Source organism: Paroedura picta, chromosome 3 (assembly GCF_049243985.1).
Source record: "Paroedura picta isolate Pp20150507F chromosome 3, Ppicta_v3.0, whole genome shotgun sequence".
Lineage (NCBI taxonomy): Eukaryota > Metazoa > Chordata > Lepidosauria > Squamata > Gekkonidae > Paroedura > Paroedura picta.
The window spans coordinates 73,923,722-73,946,681 of NC_135371.1; the positions used below are offsets into that span (position 1 = coordinate 73,923,722).

General features: G+C 48.8%; 1 protein-coding gene across 1 annotated transcript in view; it reads right to left on the minus strand.

Annotated features, from left to right (window-relative positions):
* LOC143832258 (magnesium transporter NIPA2-like) overlaps nt 1-22,960 on the minus strand; it is a 66,025-nt gene that overhangs the window by 7,612 nt on the left and 35,453 nt on the right. The window contains exons 3-4 of the mRNA XM_077326409.1: nt 2,808-2,864; nt 1,869-1,959 (exon numbers count right to left, since the gene is read on the minus strand). Of these exons, the coding sequence (XP_077182524.1) occupies nt 1,869-1,959; nt 2,808-2,864 (148 nt within the window). The remainder of the gene's footprint in view (nt 1-1,868; nt 1,960-2,807; nt 2,865-22,960) is intronic.

Sequence of the window (22,960 nt, forward strand, 5' to 3'; positions counted from 1 at the left end):
AACTTTGGAAATCCTTCCAGATATTTTTTTTTTGGGGGGGGATTTCAAAAGGTATACACAAAGTCTGAGTCCATTGGCACCTTTAAAATCAACTAAGTTTTATTTAAGGTATATGCTTTTGTGTGCATCAGACCATCATGGCTGCCCACTTGAATGGTATATACCAAGCTTTCTCAACCAGGGTTTCATGAAAACCGGGGGTTTCTTGACAGCCCTGGAAGGGTTTCCCAAATAAGTGGGACTTAATTAATTTTTAATATATATATTTTAATTTATTGGGTGATATGACTATATATGATATCGATCCATACCCTCCCTCCCAAAATGGGCAGTGATGGGCCTGGATGGGGTGGAAAGGGAAGGGTGGGTGTGTACACAGCTATGCTTCCCAATCATATTCCGCATGATTGCACCACTTTATTTATTTATTTATTTATTTATTTATTTATTTATTCATTCATTCATTCATTCATTCATTCATTCATTCATTCAATATGCCACTCTTTGCTCTGCAGTATGGCTCTTTGCTCTACACTAAGAATCTAGTGGTTGTCTTGGGCCCCCGGGACGTTCACCTGGTTTTGACCTGGGCCTAGGCTTTTTTGGCCCTGGCCCCAACCTGGTGGAATGAGCTCCCAGAAGAGCTTCGGCCCTGTTGGAGTTGCAGGGCCCACAGGGCCTGCAAGACAGAGTTCTTCCGTCAGGCATATGGTTGAGGCCAGGGTGGTGTCCTGGTGTCATCATCTGAGGATTTCCAACTGAGACTAGCTAGAATCTTAGCTTCCAGTGAGATAGTGAGGGGGAGTTATTGACCCGCGTGCTGAATGGAGGGGAGGGTTGATATATTTTTATTGTTCGCCATCTTGTTTACATTGTTATATGTTTATACTGATATATTTTTAGGGGTACTGTTAGGGGATTTTATTGTGTTTTTATCGACATCTGTAAACTGTCGCAAGACATTCATGAGTGGTGGTATATAAATATAATTATAAATATAAATAAATGTATATAAATGTATATAAAATTTACAAAAACAGTCAATAAGACATACAATTCCCCTCCCCAATCACCCTCAAACCCCTCCAAAATCCACCCCCTTTACCAAACCACCAATTTACTGCTCTGTGTGCCCAGGAATTATGTAAGTAAGACAGGGCACCAGAAGGCACTGAAAGAGGGGCCAGATCTTCCTCATCCTGACCTTAACCAAATGCGTGATGGAAGAGCTCCATTTTACATACTATGTGAAACTGGAGTAGTTCTGTCAGGGACATCAGCTCTTCTGGGAGCTCTTTCCATCAGGGGCCAAGTGAACCTCACTAGGGTCAGGGATCTCCAACCCATTTGTACCCGCAGAGCGCAAAGCTCTGCAAGGATATAGGGAGCACGGATATAGGGAGTCAAATACACTGGGCCCAGACTAATGGGGTTTATTGAAGCCTGAAGAATGTTTCAGAGGTTTCTCAGTGGTAAAAAAAGTTGAGAAAGGCTGGTATATACAGTCACTGTATACTCTTACTTGGAATCAACCACATGACTGGAGAAGGGAAGGCTTCAACATCCAAATAAATTCTAATAAAATGAACTGATGATGCCATCTTCCAAGGAGAAGAGGGTTACCATTCATTGAAAGTGAAGGAATGCAGAATAAATGAAAGTTGAATTGCAAGTCACACAATACTATCAACTGTCAATTTCTGCTAATAGAAAATGCACAGCTCATTGCAAATATCCAACTTCCTGCAGAGCAGGAGACTATTATCAAGGTATTTTTCTATCTGAATGGAAAATCATATTAGTACCACTTAGAGCTTTTGGGACCTAGATAAGCCACTGGAGGAGAAGACCAAATGAGAGCAAATCACCTTATGAGCACGCTCAGGGCTCCAAGAGGAGTAACAATGGTTGCAGGTGCAAAGGCATATGCAGCAAAATTGGCAGCTTCTCCTCCACCCACTGAACAAAGAGACAAAAGATAAACCAACAAGTACACTTAATATGACACTATTGTTCAAATACATGCGGTACTTTTGTTTGCACTCTGTGTTATTAAGTCAATCTGTTTCAAAAGAGAACAGAAATCCACTAACCATAACAAAGAAGAAAGGGGTTGTGTGTCCATGATTATTTTTTTTATGAGCTTCTTAACAGATACGTGGAAGGTAAGAACAAATGAGCCCAGTACCAGATAGGCAACCCACAAATATCCCTGAGCTGGATCTCTGAATAAGTGAGAGAAAGAAATCCAGACAGTAATGTCATGTCATGTCTTGGATTATCACTGTCCTTGATCAGCAAGTAACTATGCTGAGGAGTATAACCAAGTAAACACTCCTTAAAGAGAACCTCACTCGGTACAATCCTCACAGAGAAATCTGGTTCTGTGTAGCACTTAATGTTGCCAGCTCAGAGTTCGGAAATACCTGGAGAGTCTGGGGATGGAGCCTGGGAAGGGCAGGGTTTGGTGTGGGGGAGGGGGGACTTTAGCAAGATATAAGGCCACAGAGTCCACATTCCAAAGCAGCCTTCTCTCCTGGTGAACTAATCTTGATCCTCTGGAGATCAAATGTAATAGTGGGAGATATCCAGGTGCCACCACAATGGTGTTGCTTTCCATGATCTTTCCATACTGCCACAGAAAGTAGTTTTCATAGAATGCTACTATTTAGAAGGGTCTGTCAGTAGTCTCCCTACGTATAGCGGTATAATATGAAGCAGGCAATTGAGAGGGATTAAGTCTTTATCAAGAAGGTTAAGCCTCTTAACATGTACAAATCCAGGATAGTGAGAATAATCATACTTACTGGTGAGCAAACCAGCCCACCACAGCCAGTCCTTCAGGTATCCATGACCTCCATCCCCTAAGAAAGCAACAGCAGAAGACACACATGCTTACAGACAATTAAAAATTGAATGAAAACAAGAAGATCAAATAACTGGAGTGACATGTTGAAAATAAACTTGAAATGTGATGCATCAGTGAAACTTTTTCACTGATTTTTCAGGTAATAATAATTATAACAAAAGTATTAACAACTTTGATGGGTACATTCTTTTGCAGAATGAAAATGAAGAATTAACTGCATGACAGAGAAGTCCATAGAGCCCTTCTAAACTCATTCACTTCAGTGGATTTTAAATGGTTTAGGATTGAACTGCAAGTAAACTACAGAGAATATTTTTATAGCCCTTCATCGTATATGATCATCTGAATATGAAAAAGAAATTCATTCTAGTTTCTACTCACCAGCTGTATGAATGTGCTAAACAAATACAGATGTGTTTATCTTTTTAGTGCCCCACCTGGCAGTGGGTCTTTGGGATCTCAAAGAGAGAAGGGCCTTTCCCATTCCCTTTCTCAATGAGATCCTTCAACTGGACCTGCCAGGGATTCGGATCAAGGTCTTCTAAATGTAAAGCATATATTTCACCACTGAACTACAAACACTCTCTCATAGTAATAGCAAGAATTTCCCCCCTAATAATCAGGAAACAAGAGCTTTGTGGGTTAAAGAATATAAGACATCATGTTAATAAATCCTGAATACCATCTGTTGTGTATGTGGATCTACTGAGGGCTGAGCTTGAGGTCTGAGACAGGATTCAGGCAGACGCAGAACTGACCAATGCTCAGCAAGTATCTCATCTGCTGGATCCAATCAGTTTAAATCAATCATGTTTGATCAGGCCAATCACACACACCATCAGGAAGCTATTTTGCCTGCCACCTGTAAATATGTTGGGGCTTTTTTTTTTGGGGGGGGGGTTCTTGTTGTCACCTGCTACAACATGTATCCATGGCTGAGATCACCAATAAAGAGGTGTTTCTTTGCCCAGTAGCCTAATCTCTCCATAAGAACTCACAGATCTAACACTTTCCCTCCCCAGCTCAGTGAAAATTTGTTTGAACACAAAAATGACAAATGGAATAGAAAGCATCAAACATCGTAAGTTCCTTATCAGAGGCCACCATTCATCTCCTGAATTCCAGCTTGGTAAACATGGTAAACACATTTCAGACAAAATGGGATCTTGTATAAGGAATCTGTGGCGACATTCTTGCGGCAAGAGATGCCGCATATCGGTGTTGGCTGTCCTCTCTGGGGTAAATTATTGGCCAAGTAATGCTGAAAAACTGTGTTTTTAAAAAAATGGGCAAATCTACTTTTGCAGTGTATAAAAATGTGAGAAATTTAGTTGAGGTAGTATTAGAGAGAATTCAGAATATCTAACATTTTGTCATTTTATCAGTGTTGCATCCTCTGCTGATCAATATTCAGCCACAAGCTACCATAACTACATTTTGCTCACTACTAGTAGGAGGGAATCTCTCTTATCCCCAGCAGCAAAAGTTGCCACATTCTCCTGAGAGTTACAAACTGCCTCCATGCTGGATATGAAGGATTCTGTAAGGAACAGAATCCCTCCACTATACAATACAGAAGAGCCAAAACTTGGCCATTGTTGCTGTTATAGCAGGGGTTCAATAGCAACTGATGCCCTAGAATCCAGATGATTGCCAAATGTCTTCACATTTTCCAACATAATTGGTTTAGTCAATAGCTTCAGTAGGTTAATGATTATATTTTAATGAGTTGAGACACCCTTGTTTATTCTATACAATGTTGTAATGGGGACAGTTTCCACATGGGGAAAGGCTTGTGTTGTTTACCTGTTGCAGCTATGACTACGGACACAGTGCAGTAGAAACTGGGCTTCCATGTGGCAGATTTCCTCATGATATCCCTACCCATATATCTTGACAGTGACCATCTGCCCTCCCCCAGGACTTTTTCAGCCATTTGTTGTAGTAGTTTTAATCAGCTATTAGGGATTGTTATACTGATATAACTTTACAGTAATCTGTATAACAGGTTCATTAAATCTCTAGCCCATTTCATTGTGGACATATGTCTTCTCCTTATATCTTTGCAACAAAGGGACCAGCAACTCACTCTGTAAAACAACAAAAACTGGGAATTCAGAGAACCTGGTATAAAATTTGTGATGATGTTATACCACTATAATGATAGCTGATTGCTGATTTTAGACAAAAAAAGCCTCTCCAGTGATGGCAAGAGGAAATGACTGCCACAGTGAATGGGTCAGCTGCAAAATGTGCTGGAAAATCCAGACAATAGACCCATCTCAGTTTTACTGCAACCACAGGAGATGCATGATGCTGAGAAGAAGCAGGAGAAAAACTGATTTCCAATATGACTGAAACTGTGGGAAAGAGCCTCTGTGGAAATGGTCAGGGAATAACAAATGGTGGTCTTACAAAGAACTTATAAAATGTAACACAACATGGGGGACAGGAATGGTGGCCTAGGATCACTGTTGGAACAGTCCAAAAACACCTAGTTTTTAAAAATGAAACAAAGTCAATAGGGACAAATGTAAAGTTCTGCATTTAGGTAGGAAAGACCAAATACACCAATATAAAATGGGGGAGACTTGTCTTGGCAGTAGCAGGTGCGAAAAGGAAATTCATCTATGGAGGACCTGCCCCACTCTGAACCGAGGGGCAAATTCCTTGCCAAGTTACTACCAAACTCACACCCCACTTCTGATTTTGATAAAGTCACCTATCTGTTATCAGATGTTGACCCCTATATTTCATTTGCTCTGGCCGCCAGGAAGATCCGAGCCAAAGCTTTTTTTCAGGTGTCCCCACCTTGATACACCGTGTTTCTTTTCAATTGTAACTCAGTAGCCCTCGTCTACAATTTTATGTACGCAATATTGGAGAAATATTGTTTTATCCGTATTTGTACCATATTGTTTTTAATTATGTTTTGTAATGGCCTTTGGCTAAACACAATAAATGTTATCGTATCGTATCAATATGTGCGAAAAGGATCAAGGACTCTTAGTAGACCACACATTGAACATGAGTCAGCAGTGTGACTCAGTGGCTAAAAAGGCAAATGGGATTTTGGGCTGTATCAAACATAGTATCGTGTCCAGATCACGGGAGGTGATGGTACCACTTTACTCTGCTCTGGTTCAGTCTCACTTGGAGTTCAGTTTTGGTCACCCCAGTTGAAGAGGGATGTTGACAAACTAGAATGTGTCCAGAGGAGGGCAACAAAGATGGTGAGGGGTTTGGAGACCAAGAAACATGAAGAAAGGTTGGGGGAGCTTGGTCTATTTATTATTATTATTATTATTATTATTATTATTATTATTATTATTATTATTATTATTATTATTATTATTTAATTTTTTGACCGCCCTTCTCCCAATAGGTCTCAGGGCGGTTTACAACTTAAATAGTTAAAACACAATAAAATCCCCATAAAAACCCCAATTAAAAGTTACATATAACATATAGTGGCGGTGGTCACAATTCTGATCTTAGTTCAGCCTGGTGGAGAGAATAATGTTCAGAAGAGGGTGGCACCAATACAATAGATCTAACCATGATCTCGATGTTAGAGATCTCAATATTGGAGAGGATCCTCTGATGGATTAGTGGGAGAGCTGCCCTGGCCTCAACCATATGACTGGCGGAAGAGCTCCGTCTTACAGGCCCTGCGGAAAGCTGGTAGATCCTGCAGGGCCCTTAACTCTTCTGGGAGCTCATTCCACCAGGTTGGGGCCAGGACTGAAAAGGCCCTGGCCCGGGTCAAGGCCAGGCGAACATCCCATGGGCCCGGGACAACCAGTAAATTCATACCCGCAGAGCGGAGTGCCCTGCAGGGGGCATAAGCAACCAAGCGGTCCCGCAGGTAGACGGGACCCAGGCCGCGTATAGCCTTAAAGGTCAATACCAATACCTTGAATCTGATTCGGAAACAGACTGGTAACCAGTGCAGATGACGAAGCACCGGCTGAATGTGGATCCTTGTCGGGGACCCGCTTGCTAACTGAAAAAACAGGGTGCCCCTTTGAAGAAAACGTCACGCCAGGCCTGGTGAACGATACAACAGGAACAAGCTTTATTTCAGCAACGTGGAGTCCGCTGGTATGGAGTAAGAGCTTCCACTGAACTCCAGGTGGAAGCTCCCTTTTATACAAAACCCACCTCCTTAGGCTGTATTGCCCCACCCAGTACTTGCGGAGGGAACATGCTGATACAATCATGACTCATGCACATATGCGAGGTTTTCCGGGGTTCCTGATGGCCCATTTTCCTGGAACAAAGGGCCATCTCCGGGCCCTTGTCAAAAGGTGGAGGGGGACATTGAGGTTCTTTAGCGGCCATTGCCACCTCAACGATCGGGTGGGGCGCCCAGCTGCCGGCTTGCCTATGATCACCATGCCCTACCTCCGTGATCGCGGGCGCCTCTGATGGCGGGGTTCGGTCCGGTTCCCAAGCCACCAAGGACCGAACCACGACATTCTGCCCCCCCAAAGGTCCATTCTCCAACCCCCCGGGACGGCCAGGATACCGCTTGTGGAAACGTTCAGTGAGTCGGGGCGCAAGGACGTCCGCTGCCCAGACCCATTCCCGGTCCCCCAAAGCGAAGTCCTTCCATTCCACGAGGTACTGCAACTTCCCCCTGTGGAGTCTAGAGTCCAGGATATCCGCCACCTCGTGGTGCTCCCCCCCCGGCAGGACCTCGGGCGCTGGCGGGGAAAACACGGGGTGCCAAACGTCACCGTCCGGAGTTTTTTTTAGAAGGCTCACGTGAAAGACGGGATGGATGTGCCGGAGGTTCTTGGGGAGCTTGAGCTTGACCGAAACTTCGTTGATCGGGGCCAAGACCTCGAAAGGCCCCAAAAACCGAGGGCCTAGCTTCTTGCTGGGCAAATTCAACCGTAGGTTCCGGGTGGAAAGGTAAACTCGATCCCCCGGTCGGATCTCTTCAGCTGGTCGTCTCTTCCGGTCGGCGTCCTCTTTCTGCGCTGCCTTGACTTTGTGGAGCTGCTCCTGCAGCGACTTCCAGCAGCTCCCGGCACGCTTCCCCCACTCGCGAAGGTCGGCCGATTCCCGGGCGGGGACCTCTCCAAGCTCCGGGAAGTGTCTCAGGTCTGTCCCGTAGACGACGGCAAAAGGCGACATCTCCGTGCTGCTGTGGTCTGCGTTGTTGTACGCGAACTCGGCCAGGGGGAGCAGGGGCACCCAGGTGTCTTGATGATAGGAACCGAAACACCGCAAGTACTGCTCCAGTACTTGATTAACCCGCTCGGTCTGCCCGTCCGTCTGGGGGTGGTAAGCGGAGCTCAGCCCTTGCTCGATGTCTAACAGGCGCAGGAAAGCTTGCCAAAACCGGGACACGAATTGTGAGCCCCGATCGGAAATCACCTTGTCCGGCAGCCCGTGCAGTCGGAACACGTGATCCAGGAACATCCGAGCCAATTGTGAAGCACTGGGGACACTGGCGCAAGGAATGAAATGGGCCTGTTTGGAAAATAGATCTACCACCACCCAGATCACCGTTTTCCCCTTGCTGGGAGGCAAGTCTGTTATAAAGTCCATGGAGATCACTGACCACGGCCGGGTCGGGACCTCGAGCGGGTGCAGCAGACCTTTCGGCTTGCCAACCCCCGGCTTGCAGGTCAGGCAGACAGGACAACCACTGACGTAAGCTTTTGTGTCCCGCCGCAGACTGGGCCACCAAAACCGCCGCCGGGCCAACTTCCAGGATTTTATGAAACCGAAGTGCCCGGCGGTCTTAGCATCGTGGCAGAGGCTGAGGGCTTCCCGTCGTAGCCCTTCCGGGACGTAGACAGCCTCCCCCCTCCGCCAGAGACCGGAGTCCAAAATCAAAGAGTCCCGGAGCTCAGCCAGCTCCTCGTCTGTCCCGTAGGCTGCGACTAGGCGGTCTCGGAGCGGGGCGGTCGCCGGGTCGGGCTCCCATTCCTCCCTGGCCCGACGCCTAGTGACGACCCCCCGTCCCAGCTGCTCCTCACCAAACACGGACCTGGTGCAGGGAGCGTACCCCTCCCCATAATGCGGCAGACGGGAGAGGGCGTCCGCGAGGAAATTCTCTTTGCCGGGGATGTGACCAAGCTTGAAATTGTACCGCGAAAAGAACTCCGCCCACCTCATCTGCTTGGCGTTCAGGGATCGCGGTTGCCGGAGCGCCTCCAGATTCTTGTGATCTGTCCAGACCTCGAACGGCTCCTCTGTTTCCTCCAGCCAATGCCGCCATTCGGTGAGGGCGAACTTAATCGCAAACGCCTCCTTCTCCCAGGTAGACCAGTTCCGCTCCGTTTCGGCGAATTTTCGTGAGAGGTAGGCCGCCGGCCTCAGCTGTCCCGCCTTGTCTCGCTGCAGGAGAACCGCCCCGGCTGCTGCGTCGCTGGCGTCGACTTGTACCACCATCGGCTGGGTTGGGTCGACGTGCAGTAGCGTGGGCTCAGACGCGAAAGCTTGCTTGAGGGCCAGGAACGCTGCCTCCGATTTCTCATTCCAGCCGAGCGCTGCGCTGGGCCGCGTGGCGCGAGGACCTCTCCCCTTGGTACCTAGCAAGTCCGTGAGGGGAGCCACTACGGAGGAGTATCTGGGGATGAAGCCTCTAAAAAAGTTAGCAAACCCCAGGAAGCTTTGTAGCTGTTTCCGGGTGCGGGGCCTTTCCCAGGCCAGCACCGCCTGCACCTTCTCGGGGTCCATAGCTATGCCCTGGGCTGAGATGCGGTAGCCCAAATAGTCCAGGGAGGGACGGTGGAATTCGCACTTAGCCAGCTTCACGTATAGGTGGTTTGCCAGCAGGCGCTTTAACACCTCCCTCACCAGGGTCACGTGCTCTTGGGGATCTTGGCTGTAGATCAGGACGTCATCCAAATAAACAACCACCCCCTGAAACAGAAGGTCCTGCAACACCTCATTAATTAGACTCATGAAAACCCCAGGTGCCCCGCTTAAACCGAACGGCATCACTTTAAATTCGAATTGTCCCAATTGACAGTTAAACGCTGTTTTCCACTCATCCCCCTCCCGGATGCGTACCCGGTAGTACGCCTCCCTTAGGTCCAGCTTAGTGAACAGAGTCCCTTTGCCCAGCCGGGCCAGCAAATCCGGGATCAGCGGGAGGGGGTAAGCGTTCCCCGCTGCGATGGCGTTGAGGCCCCGGTAGTCCTGGCACAGCCGTCGGGACCCATCCTTTTTCCGGACGAACAAGACTGGAGCTCCCATGGGACTGGAAGCGGGCCGGATGAAACCTCGGGCCAGATTTTTACCCAAAAACTCCCGGAGGTCCTTGAGCTCACCCTCACTCATCTTGTAGATGCGCCCTTTGGGTAGTACCGCCCCCTCTGGGATGTTGATAGCGCAGTCCGTGCGGCGGTGTGGGGGTAGCTCGTCCGCTTCCCGCTCGCTGAAAACGGCTGCGAGGTCTCGGTACTCTGGCGGGACCTCGGGCTCTGGTATCTCCTGCTGCGCCGCCGCCGCTCCCCTGGGACGCGCCGCCGTCCTCTTGTGGCTGGAATTCTCGTGGGGGACCCGATGCCGTGCACCCACCGTCAAGTCGAACTTCAGGGTCCCCGCCCGCCAGTCCACCACGGGGTTGTGTTCCTTCAGCCAATCCAGGCCCAACACCGCCCGATATCCCGCTACGGGGACCTGGATCAGCCACCGCAGCTCTTGGTGGTCCCCTATGTGGATGGCGATAGGACCCACCTCCTCCCCGAAAGGTCCCCCCTGAATCGGGCTGCCGTCCATCTGGACGAAAACCAGGGGAACCTTCCGAATGCGCTTCGGTAGCCCCAAAGCCCGGGCTATCTGGGGGTGGACCATGCTGTGGTCGCATCCAGAGTCCAAAAGAGCCTCCCCCACCCAACTTAGTCCGTTCTCCGGGTTCCGGAGCTCTAAAATTACCACGTTCGGAGGTCGCGCCTCATGCTGTAGGGGTTTTCCCTCGCACCGCGGGACCTGCTGCCCGGCGCCGTCTACAGCAGGTCCTGGCCGTTTCCCGTCGCCTGGGCGCTTCCCGGTTCGTTGCGGAGGTCCTCCGCCCGGCGTGCCTGCTGGGGGCGTGTCGCACCTCCCCCCTGGGAGAGCCCGCGGTCCTCCCCCCCTTGCCGTTGGCACGCTGCTGCGAAATGTCCTGACCCCCCGCATTTCAGGCACAGACCTTCCCGGCGTCTCCTTTCCCGCTCGGGGTTCGGGGGTCGTTTGGGGCGAGAGTTGTCGGGGCCCGGTCTCGGCGCCTCGGCTGACCCGCCTTTGGCCTCCCGGGGGGGTGCGGCGGCCCAACCCAGGCTGGCTTCCAGCTTGGCGACCACAAAACACCACCCCTCCAGTGTAGACAGATCTTCTTCCGTCCCCTTGATCACGGCCCATTCCCTGAGCTTCGGGTTAAGGCCCTCCCGGAAGTACTCGATTTGGGTCTCCTCGTTCCAGGAGAACACCTTGCCTGCTTCCCTCCGGAAAATGTCTATATAGTCCATAACCCCCCTAGTACCCTGTCGAAGTCCCTTGATCCGACTCTTTGCCTTGTCCTCAGCCTGGGGGTCCTGGAATCGTCGGCGGAGCGCGACCACGAAGTCCTGCAGGTCCCGAGTTGCCGGGTCGCCGCGCTCGGCCAACCCTAGGTACCACTGACCCGCCTTGCCCTGGAGACACGAGGCCACCCCCCAGACCAAGTCCTCGGAGTCCTCATACCGGTCTCCATACCTCCGGGCATGCGTCAGCGCGTGGAGGAGGAACTGCGGGAGGTCGTCCGGCGTCCCGACGAAACGCGCCTTAAGCTCTGGGGGGGAACGTTTTGGAGAGTAGTCCGACCCCCTCCGGATCCGGGATTCTCGGCGTCCGCCGTCTCGTCCTGCTCCGCTCCACCGGCTACCAACTTGCCCAACGACGCCGTGCCGCTCCCTGCCTTGCACGTCGCTCCTGCGTTGGTCCGGCTCTCGCCGCCCCGTCGGCTCACCCGCTCCCCCGAGATCCTCTGCTGTCTCGCCTCTCCGCTGGCCGTCTCGCCTACTCGGGACTGAAAACTGCTCCGGGTCGGGGTCCGGGGCCCGCTCACCAGTGCCGGGCTCGTCCTCGTCGCTGGAGACGTCCTCACTCGACGCGATCCCCTCCGCCGTTGTATTACCAGTCCCTCCGGGCCCGGCCCGAGCTTGCTCACGGGCTTCAGCTGCCTGCAAGCGCCTGGCCAAGTCCGCCATGGCCCGCCGCAGGTCCTCTAGGGATTCTTCAGGTCCTACCGGGCGAAGCGCCTGCCTCAGCTGGGTGTCCCAGGTTGGGGCCAACCCCCCAGACCTCGGCGCGCTCCCCGCCGTGCTTGGGAACCCCATGGCCCGGCGCCTTCCCTTGGCCGCTGCTGCCGAGGGTCTCGGGGTCCCGGACAGCTGCTCCTGGCCCCCCGATTTTCGGAGGAAATCTCCCGGGGACATTAAACTCATGTTCCCGGGGTTCGTGGGGGTCGAGACCGCCCCGTTGCTTGAAAACGCCATCTCTGGATCCGTCCCGATAAGCGCTCGGATGCGATGCCGACCCTGGAGTTCGGTGGGAAGCTCTTACGATGTCGGGGACCCGCTTGCTAACTGAAAAAACAGGGTGCCCCTTTGAAGAAAACGTCACGCCAGGCCTGGTGAACGATACAACAGGAACAAGCTTTATTTCAGCAACGTGGAGTCCGCTGGTATGGAGTAAGAGCTTCCACTGAACTCCAGGTGGAAGCTCCCTTTTATACAAAACCCACCTCCTTAGGCTGTATTGCCCCACCCAGTACTTGCGGAGGGAACATGCTGATACAATCATGACTCATGCACATATGCGAGGTTTTCCGGGGTTCCTGATGGCCCATTTTCCTGGAACAAAGGGCCATCTCCGGGCCCTTGTCAAAAGGTGGAGGGGGACATTGAGGTTCTTTAGCGGCCATTGCCACCTCAACGATCGGGTGGGGCGCCCAGCTGCCGGCTTGCCTATGATCACCATGCCCTACCTCCGTGATCGCGGGCGCCTCTGATGGCGGGGTTCGGTCCGGTTCCCAAGCCACCAAGGACCGAACCACGACAATCCTCAAAGGTGTTCTAGTGAGGACCCTGACATTCAGGAATCTCTCAGATTCCATGAGTCTCCGCGGGCGGACTAGAATACGTCCATCACCCAAACGGAGAGGGGGTGGTATCCTCAGTCGAGCCTTCAGGGCATGGTGGTCTGACCATGGAACGATGTTATTCACCACCAGATCTACCACTACACCTGCACCAAAGATCAAATCGAGGGTGTGACCAGCCTGATGGGTGGGACCAGCAACAATCTGAGAGAACCCTAGTGTCTCCATGGCTAACACTAGATCCAGGCCAAGTCCTGAAGATGGCGCATCCGCATGAACTTTGAAGTCCCCCAAAACTAAACGTTTTGGGTACTGCAACGTCCAGGCAGCCACCGCCTCCAGCAGGCCTGGCAGGGAATCTGGGGGGGCAGTGGATGATCGATACACCAACCAGATCACCACGTTCTCGACCGATTCCCACCCAAGACCGACACACTCAATCCCCGGAATCGTTGGCGCAGGGAGAGCCCTGAAGGAGAAGGTCTCCCTGACCAGAATTGCCACCCCCCCTCCCCTCCCATGGAGCCGGGGTTGATGCAGGACGGAAAACCCAGGTGGTGCCAGATCTTTCAAGGCGCACCCAGCTTTCTGTCACGCAAGCCAGGTCAGCCTCATGTCTTACGAAGTAATCCCGCAGGGTTGAAGACTTGTTGTTTATTGACCTAGCATTCCATAGGATCAGCATCGGTTCCACCTTAGCCCTCTCCCCTATGAAGCTGGAAATGGGATGAAGATTTGAAGGGCAATGTCCATATCGACCAGGCCACCGTCCGTGGAAATTCCATGGTCGGGGCCTTCTTGGACCTAAGTACGTCGTTGCCCCCCTATTATTAGAATCATAGAATAGAAACAAAGAATCATAGAGTTGGAAGGGGCCATACAGGCCATCTAGTCCAACCCCCTGCTCAACGCAGGATTAGCCCTAAGCATCCTAAAGCATCCAAGAAAAGTGTGTATCCAAACTTTGCTTGAAGACTTCCAGTAAGGGGGAGCTCACCACCTCCTTAGGCAGCCTATTCCACTGCTGAACTACTCTGACTGTGAAAAACTTTTTCCTGATATCTAGCCTATATCGTTGTACTTGAAGTTTAAACCCATTACTGCGTGTCCTCTCCTCTGCAGCCAGCAGAAACAGCATCCTGCCCTCCTCCAAGTGACAACCTTTCAAATACTTAAAGAGGGCTATCATGTCCCCTCTCAACCTCCTTTTCTCCAGGCTGAACATTCCCAAGGCCCTCAACCTGTCTTCATAGTGCTTGGTCCCTTGGCCCCAGATCATCTTCGTCGCTCTCCTCTGTACCCTTTCAATTTTATCGACGTCCTTCTTGAAGTGAGGCCTCCAGAACTGCACACAGTACTCCAGGTGTGGTCTGACCAGTGCCGTATACAATGGGACTATGACATCTTGTGATTTTGATGTGATGCCCCTGTTGATACAGCCCAAAATGGCATTTGCCTTTTTTACCGCTGCATCACACTGCCTGCTCATGTTTAGTTTACAATCCACAAGTACCTCAAGGTCTCGTTCACAAACAGTGCTATCTAGAAGCGTATCCCCCATCCAGTAGGCATGCTTTTCATTTTTCTGACCCAGATGCAGAACTTTACACTTATCTTTATTAAATTGCATCTTGTTCTCATTTGCCCATTTTCCCATTGTGTTCAGATCTCGTTGAACTCTGTCTCTATCTTCCGGAGTATTTGCCAGTCCTCCCAATTTGGTGTCATCTGCAAACTTGATGAGTAGTCCCTCCACCCCCTCATCTAGGTCATTAATAAATATGTTAAAAAGTACCGGGCCGAGCACCGAGCCCTGAGGTACCCCGCTACTCACCTCTCTCCAGTCTGATGAAACACCATTGACAACAACTCTTTGAGTGCGGTTCTCTAACCAATTCCCTATCCACCTAACTATCTGAAAATCCAGATTGCAGTCCTTCAACTTATCCATCAGAACATCATGGGGAACCTTGTCAAAAGCTTTACTAAAATCCAAGTAAATGACATCAACCGAATTTCCCCGATCCTGCAAACCTGTTACTTGGTCAAAAAAGGAAACTAGGTTGGTCTGGCAGAACCTGTTGGAGACAAATCCATGCTAACTTCCTTGGATCACCAAATTGTCCTCCAGATGTTTGCAGATCGCTCCCTTTAATATCTGCTCCATTATCTTCCCCACAACAGAGGTCAGACTCACTGGTCTGTAGTTTCCTGGGTCATCCTTCCTCCCTGTTTTGAAGATCGGAATAACGTTTGCTCTTTTCCAGTCCTCCGGGACATCTCCAGTCCTTAAAGAGGTTCCGAAGATGATGGACAAGGGCTGTGCAAGTTCTCTGGAAAGTTCTTTGAGTACTCTCGGGTGCATTTCATCCGGACCAGGGGATTTGAACTCATCCAGTGCAGCTAAATGCCTCTCGACAATTATTGAATCTCCTCCCACCGCTATGTTTGCCTGGGCCCAGAAGAACTGGAATTATAGTCCCGGGCCGGATCCCCATCTCAAGGGCCACACTCTCTTCCCTAGGCCACCATGTAGGGTAGTCCTTCATCTAACAATTCTAATAGCTGTCTAAAAACCTCCCATCCCAATCCCTCCCGTCCCAAGCCCTCCCTCAAAAACCCTCCCTCAAAACCCACCCTCGACTAACTACAGCTATACTGGTCCCACCCACTAGCTATCCAGGGTGTTATACCGAGGATCCAGCTGAGTACCAAGCTGCTCTCCTCTGGCCGTCCACCCCTACCTAACACTCTGGAAAAATAAAATCCTGTCCCCCAACTGAATAGAACTTAGTCAGAGCAGTCTGTCAACATCCAGGAGGTGGCGCAGGGGGGTAGCTTGAGACAGTCTCCTTCTTCTCCTACTCTTCGGATGTTGCCGTTGCACTTTGTAACAGCAGGGGCTCTGATCTTGATTGCTCCAGCGTGGAATGCAGGGATCCGTTCTGCTCTCAACAGCTCTGCCACAGCTGAGTGAGACAGACAAGGTCCCACACTGCAACCAACTTTCCAGGCAGAATCCTCCCAAGCTTCGAGTTGGAGGAAGCTGTTTTCCGTGCCAACACCTGCCGGATGGATCATAGGTGTGCAGTCCTTGCAGCAAGAGCTCCCACTCATCCTCCAAGAAGAGGGGCAGTGAGAGGGGGTGGGGGGAAAGGGGGAGTAGCAGAAGAGCGAGCCATGCAGCGTTAAAGTGACCGCAGAGCATTCTTCCGTTCCAATGATGTGGGAAAACTCTCTAGGTGATGCCAGCTAAACACAGCACAATGCAGCTCCTGCTGCTCTCAGGCCAGCTACTAAATTGTGCGTAGCTCAGATGTTAACTATTAGCTCAGCATTAACCGCTCCGGCTTTTCTGCTCAAAAGCTCTCCGACTCCTTTCCAGTTCCTTGTTCTTCAACTCTCCCAGTCTCTCACTTTCTCCTCTCAATCCCCCTCCACTTGCCCTCTTCGTCTCCAGCCGGCTCGTCTGCTGTCTCTCAGCCACTCCGCTCTCCTCGGCACTCCCTGCAGCTTTCTTCCCAGCTTTCTCAGACGCTCACACACCCCCACTCCTTCTTCACCCGTCCAGGTCTCGGTCTCAGTCTTTAGAAACTGCTCTTCTGGTTAAACAGTTGGAGTGGTCTCTGCCCTACCCGGTTGACAAGTTCGGGGCTGAACAATGAAAAAAGAAACCCTAAAAATTCACCAGGACGGAGGAGCTAATGCCTTCCATCCGCCCCGGTGGCCATCTTGCCGCCCATTTTACAGACCTAGCCTAGAGAGGAGACTACTGAGAGGGGATCTGATAACCATCTTCAAGAGAGAGTCAAAAAGGAGAGAGAGAAAAGGAGGAACGAAGGAAGGACGGAATAGGTACAGGGAGAAGGAAGGAAGAAAGGAAGGAGGGAAGGAAGGAAGAAAGAAAGGGAAGAGGGGGAATGAAATGGGGGAAGGAAGGAAGAATCATAGAATCATAGAATCATAGAGTTGGTAGGGGCCATACAGGCCATCTAGTCCAACTCCCTGCTCAACGCAGGATCAGCCCAAAGCATCCTAAAGCATCCCAAAATGAGAGTGCTGTATACAACTGGACTATGACATCTTGTGATTTTGATGTGATGTCCCTGTTGATACAGCCCAAAATGGCATTTGCCTTTTTTACCGCTGTATCACACTGCCTGCTCATGTTTAGTTTACAATCCACAAGTACCCCAAGGTCTCGTTCACACACAGTGTTACCTAGAAGCATATCCCACATCCAGTAAGGATGCTTTTCATTTTTCTGACCCAGATGCAGAACTTTACACTTATCTTTATTAAATTGCATCTTGTTCTCATTTGCCCATTTTCCCCATTGTGTTCAGATCTCGTTGAACTCTGTCTCTATCTTCTGGAGTAATTGCCAGTGCTCCCAATTTGGTGTCATCTGCAAACTTGATGAGTAGTCCCTCCACCCCCTCATCTAGATCATTAATAAATATGTTAAAAAGTACCAGGCCGAGCACCGAGCCCTGAGGTACCCCGCTACTCACCTCTCTCCAGTCTGATGAAACACCATTGACAACAACTCTTTGAGTGCGGTTCTCTAACCAATTCCCTATCCACTTAACTATCTGAAAATGCAGATTGCAGTACTTCAACTTATCCATCAGAACATCATGGGGAACCTTATCAAAAGCTCTACTAAAATCTAAGTAAACGACATCAACAGAATTTTCACGATCCAGCAAACCTGTTACTTGGTCAAAAAAGGAAACCAGGTTGGTCTGACAGGACCTGTTGGAGACAAATCCATTCTGTCGCTCCCTTTAATATCTGCTCCATTATCGCTCCCTTTAATATCTGCTCCATTATCTTCCCCACAACAGAGATCAGACTCTGTAGTTTCCCGGGTCCTCCTTCCTCCCTTTTTTGAAGCTTAGAATAACGTTTGCTCTCTTCCAGTCCTCCGGGACATCTCCAGCCCTTAAAGAGGCCCCAAAGATGATGGACAAGGGTTGTGCAAGTTCTCCGGAAAGTTCTTGGGTACTCTCGGGTACATTTCATCCGGCTCAGGGGATTTGAACTCATGAAGTGCAGCTAAATGCCTCTCGAGTACCCAGCTTGCTGAGGGGTAAACGGTAATGACTGGGGAAGGCACTGACAAACCACCCCTTATTGAGTCTGCCTTTCTGCTTTCTCTGCATCCTCCATTAGAGTTAGTCCATCTGCACCCAACAGTGGGCCTATTGCCTCCTTTACTTTACGTTTGCTCCTCACATAACTGAAAAATCTTTTCCTGTTACAATGGGCTTCCCTGGCCAATCTTAGCTCACTCTCAGCTTTGGCCTTTCTGATGATTTATCTACAGTGCCTAGTAATCTGTAGGTACTCTTCTTTAGAGCTCTGTCCTTCCCTCCATTTCCTGAACATTTCCCTTTTCTTTCTTAGTTCCTCTTGAAGTTCTCTGTTCATCCAGATAGGCTTCTTAGCGCTCCGGCAGTGTTTTCGTCTTTCTGGGATATTCATGGAGTGAGCATGCAATAGCTCTTGTTTGGGTAGCGCCCACCCTTCACATGCTCCCTTCCCTTCCAGCATTCTCGTCCATGGTATGACACTCATCATGTCTCTGAGTTATTAAAGTTTGCCCTACAAAAATCCAACATCCACGTCTGGTTACAAGCTTCCTTGCCCCCCCCCCCCCCATCGTTCTCTCTTGCCCTGGAGGGACAGACCAGAACGAATGGGATTAAATTAATTCAAAAGAAATTCCATCTAAACATCCGGAAGAAGTTCCTGACATTTACATCGGTTTCTCAGTGAAACAGGCTGGTCAAGGCCAGCTTTATCTTCTTCTGTTGCTGCTTATATCTCTGATAGATTACTATTTAGCAATATTTGTTTAGCAATATCATGCTATTATTCATAAAATGTATGACTATACATCTTTGCAACTATAGATGTTTACTTAGTCATTTTCATGGAATTACTCTTGACTCAGTAACTGGAAGGTAACTGATAAGAAGTTTATTAATGTATGACAAGACCTATGTTTTAGGAATAGTTATTTCTATTATTGTGCTTTACAATCTGACAAACAAGGAAGATGAAAACCTTGGAGACATGGATCATTGAACAAGATTATCATCTTAATCCTTATACTGCTCCACATTTTTTAAGATGCAGAAAAAGTTTCAGGTTACTATTACACCAGCAGAGCAGGAATCACCAGTTCTCGTCTGTCAGATTCAAAAGAATGATAAAATGCAAGAAAGAAGGAGGCACGAAACCACCATGACAACAAATCAAGGCCGAGAGCCTAGATGGTGAGATCAGATGAGGAAATAGAGAATGAACATACAACATATTGTCCCACAACACCCACACAACTTCAGCAAGTGTAGCCTAGGTTGCAATTCTGTTCCATCCTCCATATGGCACTCTATTAAATACTTGAAGATGGTTATCAGATCCCCTCTCAGTCATCTTCTCTCTAGGCTAAACAGACCAAGCTCCCCCAGCCTTTCTTCATGTGTCTTAGTCTCCAAACCCCTCACCATCTTTGTTGCCCTCCTCTGAACACGTTCCAGTTTGTCAACATCCCTCTTCAACTGGGGCGCCCAAAACTGAACACAGTACTCCAAGTGAGGCCGAACCAGAGCAGAGTAAAGCGGTACCATCACCTCCCGTGATCCTGACACGATACTCCGTTTGATACAGCCCAAAATCCCATGTGCCTTTTTAGCCACTGAGTCACACTGCTGACTCATGTTCAATGTATGGTCTACTAAGACTCCTAGATCCTTTTCACACCTGCTACTGCCAAGACAAGTCTCCCCCATCTTATATTGGTGTATTTGGTCTTTCCTACCTAAATACAGAACTTTACATTTGTCCCTATTGAACTTCATTTTATTCAGTTTAGGCCACTTCTCGAGCCTATCAAGATCACCCTGTATTCTGTTGCTGTCTTCAGTTGTATTTGCTACTCCCAGTTTAGTATTGTCTGCAAATTTAATAAATATCCCCTCTAATCCCTCATCCAAAGCATTTATAAATATGTTAAACAACACAGGCCCCATGACAGATCCTTGGGGTACTCCACTTGTCGCTCTTTTCCAAGAAGATGCTGAACCATTAACAAGTACCCTCTGGGTATGAACTGTCAACCAGTTATTGATCCACCTGACAGGATTAGGATCCATACTGCATTTTACCAACTTGTGAACGAGAATATCATGTGGAACCTTATCAAAAGCTTTACTGAAATCCAGATAAACTATGTCCACGGCATTCCCCTGATCCAGCAAAGTAGTCACTTTCTCAAAAAAAGAGATATGGTTGGTCTGACATGACTTGTTCTTGCGAAATCCATGCTGAGTCTTAGAAATCACAGCTTTCAGTTCCAGCTGCTCAAAAACCAAGTGTTTGATTATTTGTTCCCAAAGTTTGCCAGCTACAGATGTCAAGCTGACGGGTCGATAATTACCCAGATCCTCCTTTTACCCTTTTTTGAAGATGGGGACAACATTTGCCCACCTCCAATTGTCTGGCACCTCACCTGTTCTCCAAGAATTGTCAAAAATAATGGGCAGAGGTTCAGAGATGACAACTGCAAGTTCTTTTAGTACTCTTGGATGCAGTTCATCTGGCCCAAAAGACTTTGTTTCATTTACAGAAACTAGGGCCCATCCTGCACAAGTACCAATGTTGCCAATTGCTTTCACAAAGCAATAACGGAATTTAAAATAGTGGAATCTCGGTGTTCCGCATACCTGCATTTGTAGTGGAATCCAGTAGCGTTTCATAATTCCCCATGGGTTTTTGGTTTTGCAGGAATCGCTAGAAAGGAAGCGATATATTTCTGTGCTTGTTCCCGCCCCTGGCCGTCAATCAAACGAACAGCCGATGGGTTGGTATCATGCTCCCGAAAAGCCCCTTTTCCTTTAAGCACAGGTTTAAAAAAACACACACACAAACAGGTTTCAACGAATATGCCTTGATTCTTCCTAACGTAGAGACCCATCTAGCTGGCGTGTGAGCTGGCGAGTCATCGTTACCACGCTCCCTCGAGTGAAAAAAAAATCCCCCCCCCTGCATGGGCGCGATTTTCGGCCGAAATTAAAGGGAACTGGCAAACAGGGGGCTGTGTTGTGCTTGGGGACTTAGGGGAGCTTTAAAGCACTTCTGTGGAAGGACTGTAACCGGAGAGGCCTTGCTGGGTGAATCAAGCCTCGCTGGTTTGTTGCTTTCCCCGCTCGCTCCGAGGAAAAAAAAATGGTGATCGCTTCGCCGGAAGTTCGGAGGAGAGAGCCAGGGGGAGGGACTTTGTTGCAACCGCAACATTGAGAACACACAGGTCTTTTTCGCAAATGTTGCAGGTTGTTGGCAGGAGTGTAGCGATTTTCTGAGGGTGAATCCACTTTTCCCAATTCCCTGGAAATCGCTACAACAAAGCGATTTTAGCGCTAGTGTTGCAGGAATGTTGCAGATTGTGTGCGACGTCATGCGGAACGTCGAATTGGTAGCATTTACCATTTGTAAGACTTCTGTTACTTTTAACTCGTGCGGAATGGACCTAGGCCACATTTTTGCCACATTGATCACTATTTCCCTCACAAGAGAAGACCAAGGAGAAATAGGAGTTAAGCAGTTCAGCCCTTTCTTCATCATCTGTTATAATTTCACTTTCTTGTTCTCGCAGTTGTCCTATGGTGTCCCTATTCTTTTTCTTGCTTGAAATATAACTAAAGTAGCCTTCTTTTGTTATTTTTTGCATTTCTTCCTAGCCTAAGCTCATATTGAGCTTTAGCTTTTCTAACACTTCCCCTACAATTATTGGTTATTTGTTTATACTCATCCTTGGTAATAAGGCCTTCCTTCCATTTCCTTAATGACTCTTCTTTATTCCTCAAATCGTTTAACAACTGCTTATGGAGCCAACTCTGCCAGGGGAAATTGCTCCCCCCAAACCCATAGCTAGCCCCATTAACAGGGTGGCTTCTTTTGTCTATAGTCATCAAGACCTATCTCCTACCTCGGAAAAGGCCAGTGCCCAACTTTACACCTATGAAAAATTCCATCCTGTGTTCACCTGGTCTCAGTAACATATTCCCCCCACAAAAAAACCCAAAACATGAAGTCAAATTGTGGATCTGATTTAGACGTATTCGGATCTACCTTCACACGGTTGGCTGGTTGTGTCGTGTCTCTGGCTCTCTGCTCTTCAGGACTGGTAAATATACTTATTGCAATCGTCTTCTCACTGTTATTTCCAATCCACTTGCCTGCTAGTGTGTCAGATATATTTTTGCCTATTTATTTTATTATTTTACTTGCAATAAAAATTGTTATTATTTTACTATAACTACTTGTCTGCCTTGAATTCTAAAGAGTATAATCACCTCTTAAACGTTGGCAAATGATCCAATTGCTACTTTATTTGTTTGTTTGTTTGTTTATTCAGCAAGTAAGTTGTTGGTGGTCTGATGTTTTCTCTCCTATTGCAACCTTCTGTCCATGATCCCAGAGGAAGGAGATCAGCCATTGAAGTGCTGTCCATCGTATTACGGCATTGATGAGACAGCTAGAAGCTCATGATCAACTGTGTTGAATGCTGCTGTGAGGTCTAGTAATATCAGAAGTGCCGACCCACCTCCGTCCAACTCGTGATGGAGGTCATCCTTCAGGGCGACTAGCACTGTCTCTACCCCATGGCCAGGCTGGAAACCTGACTAGGATGGGTCTAGGACCAAAGTTTCTTCCAGGTATGCCGTTAGTTGGTTTGAAACAGCCCTTTCTACTATCTTCCCCAGAAATGATAAGTGTGAGACGGGTTGATAGTTAACAGGCTCTCACGGATCTAGAGATGTTTTTTTCATGAGTGGATCTACCACAGCCTCTTTCAATCCTCTGGAAATTCTCCTGTTGTGAGAGATAGATTGATTATATGCTGGAGGGGGCCCTTTATCATGTCAGCTCTTTTTAAGAGCCAGGATGGGCAAGGGTCTAGTGGGCATGTGGTTGGCCTTGCTGTTGCTAGT